Source organism: Branchiostoma lanceolatum, chromosome 1 (assembly GCF_035083965.1).
Source record: "Branchiostoma lanceolatum isolate klBraLanc5 chromosome 1, klBraLanc5.hap2, whole genome shotgun sequence".
NCBI classification, from domain to species: Eukaryota; Metazoa; Chordata; class Leptocardii; order Amphioxiformes; family Branchiostomatidae; genus Branchiostoma; species Branchiostoma lanceolatum.
In genome coordinates, this window is record NC_089722.1 from 15503276 (window position 1) to 15513948 (window position 10673).

At 43.1% G+C, this 10673-nt stretch overlaps 1 protein-coding gene across 1 annotated transcript; it reads right to left on the reverse strand.

The window, feature by feature from the left end:
- Positions 1 to 759: 759 nt before the first annotated feature.
- LOC136444711 (uncharacterized protein YfbL-like) lies at positions 760 to 10651 on the reverse strand. Its single transcript, XM_066442439.1, has 9 exons — positions 10091 to 10651; positions 8065 to 8258; positions 7357 to 7468; positions 6680 to 6793; positions 4748 to 4944; positions 3253 to 3427; positions 2779 to 2892; positions 2015 to 2173; positions 760 to 1615 (listed from the first exon to the last, which is right to left on the reverse strand). Exons 1-9 carry the CDS (start codon positions 10314 to 10316, stop codon positions 1518 to 1520), a joined length of 1389 nt encoding a protein of 462 aa, XP_066298536.1. The 5' UTR covers positions 10317 to 10651; the 3' UTR covers positions 760 to 1517.
- Positions 10652 to 10673: the final 22 nt, after the last annotated feature.

Below are 10673 nucleotides of genomic sequence, written 5' to 3' on the forward strand. Positions count from 1 at the left end.
ACTTTCACGTCGATCGTATGCTCAATCCGTGCGCTCGGTGGAAGGTGTGATATACGGAGGGAGATATGACACGAATACTATCCGGTGACAACCTACCAGACTTTGCCCTGTAGGGTCGTGTGCTACATTGTGGGACTATGATTAGTTGATGGTAACGTAAGGCTCAGTAAACCTTGTGATGGGCCGTGGGAATGGGGGCGCCGAAGGAAGGAAGGGTTGTTACAGTCCTTGTTGCCAGTTGTTGGTGCAAGTTCTTTTCTGTCATGATTTTTTTAATGAATTTACTCCAGTTCAGCACAAAACAAGGCTCATTGTGAGCCACTCAATGTTTTGGGTTACATTACCTGCATTGTAGTTACAGATATCTATTTACTTTTGTCGTTAGCTTTACGTTAAATACGGCCGGGACCCCGAATGATTTTAACTTGAACTTAAAATCAACGCGGGACTCGGTAACACATAGACGCCATAAACTAATCGTGCGAGCATCGGGAGGTCCCCCCCCCCCCCCCTACGTACCCAGCAGTCAACCGGGACAAATTTCTGGCTTCGGGGCCCGTCCCGGACTACCCCTCTACGTGCAGCGGTGACCTAAGCTACGTAACAATACACCTAGGTGATCCATTCCCATCATTACTCTCTTGATCCATCCCTATGTCCTGTTTATTTGAACAACGAAACATTGCTTTTATAAGTAAGACTGTTGACTTGTACGGCGAAACATTGTTTTTACAAGTAAGACTCCAACTAGATTGCAACTACTAGTAGAGTATACTGTCTGTAACAGACTGTATTTCTATGTCAAAAATAACAACACAACCATGCCTATCAGCACTTCTAATTTTGAGTAATATGCGGCATATTTTCCACTTCTGTATTAGTAATCATCAGTGTACATTAGAGTGAAATTTTACCTACTTTTCTTGCATACTACTAAACAATCCGTGGAGTTCCTGCCTCTAAGTCGTCAGCATCATTTTACAGACTTATTCTAGACAACAGAAATAACACATGTCTGTAACCATACAGTAAAGCTGTATTCGTATAAACCTTCGGCATGATATACAATTACAAGCAATACCAAAAATCCATATAAATGTCGAAAGATCTGGAGATACAGAAGCAAGATAATCTACTTATGTGGCACATGGGGCCAGAAAAAGCCAATCCTCTTTAGTAAGAAGTATCTATAAAGTATAGGGTATGAATATATGGTGCACAGTATTCATTTAAACTTTTCATTCATTGATAATTTCTTATGAAAGCGAAACATCGTCCAAGACGTCGTTCTTATGGTATTAAAGAAAGTTGTACCAGTAAACTTGTACATGAACATCTTTAGTCATCCTATTCTTTGTTTACGAAGTATCACCTCCTCCGATATCACATAAAATACGGACCACTTACGTTTAAGATTCCGTGATATTTGTGTCAGCTAGCTACATGCATTCTGGGATGCAGGTGGAAGAGCTAGAGGAATCATCCCCTCCACCATGACGTCACTCACTCTAGGCGCTTCAGTGGTGGAACAGTACGGATAAGAGACACGCTGTGGTCACCCACATCAGTGACGTCATGGAACTGCCACCAAAGCGGACAGCAGCTGACGTCTCGCCTAAGGAAAATTGATGAAGTTTCATAATTTGTGATTGTATTATATGATTATATTGCATTCATGGTACATAGTTGCAATGGCGTTTGGTCCATTTTCTGTTGCATCGTATGGGATACATTGACATTGCCGATGACTGTTACTACCCTATCTTGTAACGAAAACCTTTATAACTAACGTAAACTATAAAGTGTTCATTATAGAAATTACATAAATCCATTTTTCCTGCTTTAACAAGAAAATTACGTTTCAGTAATGTTGATTACAAAAATTACAACAATCACTATTTTCTGCTTTAACAAAAAATTTGATTTTCAGTGCTGTCAAGTTGATTACATAAATTACATAAACGCCTTTTCTATTCTTTAAAATGAGTTAAAGTTGCAGTACATCATGACTAACCTGTTGAGTAAGAACCCGGATTGACTTCAGCCAGCTTCATGGTCGTCTGCAGCACGGAGTCCGTGACCTTGGCCAAGAAGGTCAACTTCTCATCAGTGATGCTGGTGACGTTGTCACATGGGTTGTGGTAGCACTGCCGCATAGTTCCTCGGTAATTAGCTAGGAGGAAAATAGGGTTCGTTAAAAGTTCAAGCAGGTGTCTTCCAATGGGGGGGGGGGGGTAATGATGTAGCAGCAACTATTAGTGATCAGTCAAACACATGGAGTGGACCCATACTCATCTCGACAAGTGTGTTGGGTTCTTTAGTAAGGTACAGAGGTTTAACTCCTGAGGCTTCCCCATGCACTGACGACTAAAGCCCCCCTCTCATTGGACCCGCGGCACGCTGGCGGCGTCGCTGCATGCTAAACTGGATTTGCGTTACCCTTGACTTTATAATGGGAGTATCATTCAGAACGTACAAGTATGACTAAAATGACAACAAAACACACAAAGCTTAAAATGATTCGTTTTTGTCGATGAAATTCGTTGAGCGCTTTGTCAATTCGATCGGCCTCAGCGACGCCGCCAGCGTGCCGCGGGTACAGTGAAAGGGGGGCTTTACCGTCCGGCCTCTGAAGCAGGCCAATTAGCCCTTCATAATCAATATCAAATCGTATTTTACTGTATCAGGTTTTCAGTGTGAACATAAAGAGCTACGTACACAGCTTCCTAGCTATATTTTCGAGAGAGAAGCCCTTGAATGATCATGAAATCCACAAACCTGTGTCTGTCACAAAGACGCATCGAAAGTAGGGCTCTCGTACCCAGAATGACACGCAGTCACTTCTGCCCAGGAATTCGTAGTACGTAGTTGTCTCTATATCAGCTGGTTTCCCTGTCAAAGAAAATAACCGCCACTTAGCGAAACTTCAAGCGACTCACTCGTATTAGTACAATACACTTCTATCACGGTGGATGACACCATGCATATGGTGAACCAGATTTAGGCAATTAACGCAAAATGATGCAGACTGTAATTTTAGTACACTACCATGCGTGACATCAGCATCCCTGAGGAACGCAGAAGCCAAGCTTGTAACGGAGAGAGGCCAAATTGATTATAATGTCAATAGTCATCTTAACCTTCTCCCTAGGCCCTGCTGCCTAACTCTGTAACCAATAGAATTTGGGTGCCAACCGGCTACAGCAGAGAGCGAAAGGTTAATTTCAGCAAGCATTAGCAAAGTTTCCGTACCGGTTACTGGGACGTTTACGTTCAAAGTGGTGGCGTTTGCCGGATCCTTTGCTCTCTCTCCCCACGTCTGTTGAAACATGGACACCGCTGCCGCCTCGTCAGGCTTGTGCACCAGAAGGAGGAAACTTCCCGTCATGTTCAAGGCAACCATGTCCTGGTAAACACTTGGAAAAACCTGCAGGGAATATAACGTTGGTTCACATAAAATCGCGGAGTGATATAAACTCGTCATTTTTAATAACGGTGTATTTAGAGATATGTGCTAGATGCAACGTCAGTTATAACGGCAGCAATGCAAACCTGACAGACTAACGTATTCAGAACACTGTCTGAAAAGCTTCGATAGCCATGCATTCGAAGATGGCGACGTCAAAAACTCTCCGTCCCTTATTGACACAGTCCGAGGGCTTCGTGGGAGAATCACACTGCATGGTTGTTCGCTGGTTTATAAGACAAATGTCACATCCGCTTCCTGCTAAACACAATTATTTACACGAAAACGTATTAGAATCTCTTTTGCTAACCTGCAAATGGACTCTAAGCGTGATCAATCATCAAAAACGCCACTTTGTTGCTGCTACCTATGGCTACGGCACTACGGCCTTTTCCCGCCACCATATTTGTTACCCATAATCCTGCTATTCAGCAGACGACAAAGGTTTGTGAGGAACACTTTTTTGTCTAAATGCTGTGTGTGATAGTGGACTGAGGGCGATGTTTTCCTCAAAGTTTGCTCCAAGCACAAGCAGAAACACATTGACATAGTGGTATTACCATTTGTACGGCATCCAGCTAACGTCCCGATATGAATAAATGTACACGTTGCCATGACGGTGTTGTTACCGAAGGCCTGATGTGTGCGCTATGGCACCGGTGGCTATCGCCGTTTTGTCTTGTGTTTTTTTTTTTTTGCTTCGATACGTTTATATGACCTTAGAACTCTCTTCAAGGCAATGTGGGAACAAAAGCTGCTATATAAAAGCTAATTAGCGGCAAGATATTAATGACGAATCTTCTCTACCGAATAAATGTTAGCACCTGTCCGAGAGCACCGTCATTCTGCGTGCGGCGGACGGCCGCGGTAGTTTCAAATTACAATATTATGGTATCAGCACGACTAGGAGACAAAATATAACATATATAGCATTAATGCAAAGGTAATCCATGATATTGACAGAATAACAGAAAAAAAGGATGGTTTATTGTTCTGCCAGATTGGTTTCAAGTAAGTCGTATCGAAAAAATCCCGGTTTTACGTGAACTAACGTTAACGTTACACATTGAAACTGACAAGGAACATAATGATAACAAAGCCATGTTACATTTTGCGTGCAAACGCAGGATATTTCACTCCCATCCCCAACGCAAAATCCTAAATATTCCCCGTGATTTGATAGACTAATCCAAAATCATCCCTAACCAATATTAACAAAACCATCACCAAAGCACAAAAAAACATCACATTTTGGGGATGATAGAACAGTAGCATACGCACGAATTGGAATGGTGGAGGAACCGTTTGAACGTCCGGTCGTGGGTCATAGTTCATGATGGTTTCCAACATGAAGATTCCTTGGAATTCTGGGCCTCCTGAAGACTGGATGAACGGGAGAAGCCAGGCGCAGACAAAGTCATCTGATCCCATATCAGTTTCACACGGGGTTCCGATAGCAACGCTCGGGTGGGGAATATCTGCATCAAAAATGAATGTGAAATGTTATTTTAAAGTGTTTAAAGTGCGTTGGAACTATTCTCTTCTCCAATACACCAGCAGTAATGATTCGCGCTCATATTTGCTGACTTATGTGTTTCTCTCACGTGACCCGTGACGTAAATATTGTCAGCCATGCTGGATTGTTAAACTGAAGTTGCCAGATAAATTTGAATTTGTGCACGTGATTACAACCTCGACTGACAATTACAGTCAAACCTGTCTATAGCGGTCACTCAAGGGACTGGCCAAAACTGGCCGCTAAGGACAGGTGGCCGCTATGGAGAAAATGTTGATTAATAATGACTACGAGTGACACATATTTTCAGTACCCACTGAGATACATTTATTCACCGTACAGTACACATGTAAACATTGCATAGGTAAGTCACATTTTAGAAAGTCGATTGTTGTTACCACCTAGTTAGTTAGGAACAAAATACATGTTGCTCAGTTGCCACTTACTGTTAGTTTTCGACCGTTTTGAAACATAAAATCGTGGCGATAGTTTCCCTTAGTCTGTTGTTGTTTCACTTGCCGCTTGTCATTATCAGCTTCTACCATTATGCTAATAGGGTACTCAGAAGAAGGTCGATCTTTTGATGGCTTTATTCTTTTCAGAAAATTGCAATAGCCCAAATCTTACATCATATTAATGTTATTAATATTCTTGTAAAGCTTTTGGTAAAGTAATTATCCTCAGTGATACTTTGCAGCAAAATAAATTTAGCGCATTATACCTCCGAAACAGTGGTGTCTACCGTTGACCTTTGTGCTGCCAACCTCCTTGGTGCTGCTGACTATCAGCGCCATTTTGAAAATTGCGCGAAACACGTTTTGACTTTGAGCACCGGGGAAAACGGATATTGGGCCGGCATTCAAACATTTCCCGAACTTACTGCATCAGCTACATGTGCGAGTTGTATTTTCCAAAAAGCTACCGTAATATTTGTCCAGTCGAAATGCACAGAAATGGTCAATTTTGCTACGATGTACAAACGCAAGCCATGTGAAGAAAATTATACTGACTTCGCGTCAAACCATGGATTTTCTAACAAAGATAAAACATTCTGGTTTTCTTTATTATCATCCTATCCAGTTGAATCCACATAAATTTGATAACTGCGTGAAAAAATGAAGATTTTGAACCCGGCGTGCAGTGGCGATGCGGCTTCTACCGGCGCGCCGTGACCGTTACCGACAGTGTTACTGTACTCGCGGGACTGAAAATCGTCTGGCCGCGACCGCGTTGGACAGGTGGCCGTTATAGCCTAATTCTTAATGCTTATGTCAATGGGAAAAATCCAAGGGACCGACAAAAAGTGACCACTATGGGCAGGTGGCCGCTAATACAGGTTTGACTGTACACACATAGAAATTGAAAGGCGTTACTCGTCTATGTTCAACCAATGGTGTTCAATTCATGGTTCCTTGGTTCCATCAACCAGCGCTGCATGGCGACTGTGACGTCACTTACACACACCCTACTACGATCCTTCAAGTACACAAATTATTAGTTTGTTACCAGTTTTCGGTTAAAGCCTACACTAATGGCGCCTATGCTGAAGAATTGATCTGCCATTAGCCTGGAGTCGATGCCAGCCTTGTTAGAATTTTTAGCTTTGGCCCGCTCCCAAGGCCCGATAGCCGACCCTCGAAGTGAGCCAAAACTAAGGCTGGACCGTCCAGGCTAATCTGCAGTATCCATGAGCAAACCTTCTTCATGGTCGAACGCGACGAATATGACGGTGAAATTCTGTTGTTCATATGACGTCATCACCCTGGCGATTTCCAACATGGCCGCCATACCAGATCCATCATCATCAACACCTGTAAAACGGTTTGGAACAGAGAATGTGATAGGCCAAAAGTGGGGACTGTTGTGGGTGGGTACGAACTACGTCGTCAGATAACGGGCGTAAGACAAAGGAAACAGAAATGATACAAAAAGAAAGAAAAAAAAAGCTCCTTCTAAGAACTATGAAATTTGCACCCTTGGCCAATCGAAATGCAGATGTTAGTGCTGAATTTACCTGAATCTCAGAAACTATTGTCTCTAGTATATTTCTTCATTGACAGAATATTCTGATGATTTTCTTTCTATAGGTAGCTATTGGCCTCAGAAAAAAATGGTCATTTCTTTCTTTTCGCTTGCGACACGTGCGATCGTTGCAAATCGATTTTGTTTCAAATAAGACATTGTCCAAAGAGCTGATTGAATCGTTAGCCGCCTACATCCATGGCCCATCTAGCAGTTTTCGTTTGAACTGCAGACTAGACTATAGCTTGCAAATTTCGCTGCCTCAGCTCAGAGAAGGCTTACAGTTTTAGTTTGGAGGATTCTAAAGCACAGTGACGTACATGTTTGTATCATGTCCTTATTTGGTGGTTACCTGGAGAGGTGGCCACGGTGTCGTAATGCGCCCCCACAGCCACGATCTTGTCGTCTGCAGTTCCGCTCAGTTTCCCGCGCTTCACGCCGATGATGTTGGTGCCGGCGTTTCCCTAATGGTCGTTTCAGAAGAAAAATCCGCGAAAAGTTAAACAAACAATAATATGTTTTTGCATTACAACTAACCCATTATCTCACAGTCAGGCCTAGAAAATTCTAATCGAATTCCGATATCAATGCCGCCATAGTCCAGTGACTGTGTTTCAAGCTTTCGCGTTTGTTTAGCTTAACACCGTGGTAACCTTTCAATTGCATACATCATCAAGGTACAGCACCATTGACAAGCACTTCGCACAGCATAAACAGACCATTCATCCGACAGTTCTGAAGATAGAAGTACATTTATAAATAATAAATGACTGAAAGCTTTAAAGAAATATTTTCACTGAACGGTTCAAGTGCGATAAGCTAGATAACCTACATTAATATTAATCCGCCGGGTTATATAAATCTACCACTTGAAAAGCAGTGGGTTTGAGGAATCTTTAGTGCAGCACCCCCAGGTATGCACAGTAGATATACAGGAGTGCATTATACTGTAAGCTTAGAAAACAGCTAATCAAGGCGATCCGACGATTGTTTAGATTTCTAGTCAAGAAAAGAAAGAAACTTTCTAAGCTTGACTGAACAACAATTACTCATAACTCACATTGGGATTTCCGGTCGGCGCGGTGAAGTTTTGCACGGTGACCTCCAGACCGTAGTGCTTGAACGTCTCTATGATGTGTGTCCTCGCCGCTGCCTTTCCTGAGGGGTTCGCTAGATGGTGCCTGTTGACTCCGAAAGGTCCTTCCAGAGATTCCCTCAGATTTTCCACGGAAACGTCATTGATTGTTGCAGAACCTATTACATTAACGGAAAATCTGACTAAAATCGACGATATGGAGGATGGTAGCGCCTTCCACTTGTACAAAAAAACATGTACACTGGATACTGATAGGGTAAAAGAACAAGAAAGCATGGAACAAAATCCCCAGTACGCGTAGACCGTTTGCCCTTGTCGTGTTACCCACTACGTGAGAATGTGTATCAATGCAATTAGAACCAAGGTTTACAAGCAGTTTGAACGTGACGTTGCTTAGCTGTCCACTCGTAATAAACAACACATCGATCAATGAAAGACCACGTGCTCTCTTGTTCAGTCGTAACGATTTTTATGGGGTAAATGCACTGCTTGTACTGCATGCGAAGGCCCTTGTACATGTATTAGTAATTCCTTACAAAAGCGGTGGTTATTCCTTACAAAACTATGGTTACATCACAGAACGAGGGAAGGCAACTGGAACTTCGGGACTGTCGAGAATGTCTCAGAAAGGCAGGGGAAAGGTCAAAGTCCCCCTACTTTCCCTTATACCACGCTCGTACCCAGGGCCGTGAAGAAGCCATAGGTTTAAATCGTGGGCTTAGAATTATGTCACATCAACTGCCGATCAAGCTCAACAAAATAAACTTCTGGAATTCACAGCTGTCTTTTTTGTTTTGTTTTGTGCTTTTCTTGTTCCGCGCGTAGTTGTGTACACAACTTCACAAGTACGTAACGGGCGACCTTCTACACTGGTAGTTAACCGTTATTTGAATTTCTTCTAACTAAACACGTTGAAAACAATACGCAAGTTCGCTATCTTGGGGGGTAAAATGTTGCTCAAGTGTGTTATCTTATAAGAAACGGAGATTTACCTTATCGTTGGCGCTGTTAGGGTGTTAAGATTACCTCTCTACATTGCGCTGAGGGGAGTTATGTCAAGGACCCTACTTTGCCAAGGGAGCTCTAGGGAGTTTGGCATTCTCCACGATCTGTTTATGTATTGCACGTATTACACAAAGGCTTCCAACGCTATTTGGGTGGGGTAAGCTGACGATCTGTTTTTGATCTTTTTTTTCGACGCTGCGGAGGAGCGTGCCCTTATACATTGCCAGTCGGTACAACAACTCGTGCCCTTATAGAATGTATAGAATTTCTTTTAAAAAGCCATGACACCAACAATACGAGATGTAACAGGGACTATCATGCAGCAGTGATAGCACCACACCAACTGCTCAGCCTAATGGGGTCGCGACCTTTTAGCCTAGTGGTTGGAGTGCGTGAGGTTATGATCCGGAGCAGCCACGTGACGGGGACTGAAGCCGTCGGACCGAGTCAAAAACCTTCATGATTTGGCCCCGAAGATCTACTTGGAGATTAACCCCCGTTCAGTCATCGAATCGGTTCAGATTATCAGATTTTTTCTAACCGATTAGACCCATGCGTTTACAGTCGTTTTAAAAGATCATGAAATCTCATCAACTACTCTACACGACATACATAGTGGGCGTTTCTGGCAGGGTAAAGTCCATTCGAGCTCCGAACCAGTCTGGAATATGAAATCATCGCCAGTTGAGACACTGCGTAATGTAAAAATTAGTAATTCATCAATTTTGAAAATAGCACAAGATTTCTAGCCTGGAGTCCAGCCTTATCAGCTTTAGTCCGCTACCCAAGCTCCGCTCCTCGCGGAATAAAGCTAGTAAGGCTGGACTCCAAGCTACAAGATTTCACCTGTGGAGTTGAAAGAATTAAGTGAATGCGGTATCTTATTTTACGTCTGGCACTCGCTGTAATAAAAGCCCACAATAATCATGTCATGAATGAGAGAACGCCCCTTGCACAAGCTAACAATACACAAACCAAGGCTCACCTGATGACCACGAGGAAGATATTTGGCTGGCCAACACAGCGATGAGTGCGACAAACATTGTCGTAACCACAGACATCACGATAAAGACAGCTTCCGTAGTCGAGACACTGCTTCCCTCCTTGACTTTCTTCTTACGTTCAATCCGTAAGCTTGGATGCTCAGTACAATAGCCTGGATAGGGTCGTGGTATGGAATTTGATTTGACATGGATGCTATCAGTGAACATGTCCAGGCTTGGGGGTAAAAGGTCAATTGCTTAATCTTTCGTTGGCAAGACATGGGCCGAAACCATGTGAGGGCCAACTCGAGCACTGGACACAAGTACGGTTCGGCACATGGATTTCTCCAGCAAAACTAAAAAGAACCTGGCCCCGATATGTTGAAAATCACGAGTCAGCGCTCCCGCCGAAAAGAAACGCCGGTGTCGGCCGAAAAACCTGCAAAGGAGGCTAACAATTGCCCCGGAAAATAAGAATGGGGCGTGTATTAAGTTAGCTTGATTCTTATTACCTCCGGGAAGGAGGTCAGTTAGGGGTACTGTTTTTGATTGTGTGTTCGCAGCTATAACTGCGATCCATTTGAT

Bases quoted from the DNA above. Each gene is read 5' to 3' on its own strand.
- LOC136444711 (XM_066442439.1), bottom strand. From the start codon at position 10,316: ATGTTCACTGATAGCATCCATGTCAAATCAAATTCCATACCACGACCC. The intron at 7,469-8,064 runs GTGAGTTATGAG...AACGACCATTAG, and splicing joins CGCCGACCGGAAATCCCAAT to GGAAACGCCGGCACCAACAT. The intron at 1,616-2,014 runs GTTAGTCATGAT...AATTTTCCTTAG, and splicing joins TCCGGGTTCTTACTCAACAG to GCGAGACGTCAGCTGCTGTC.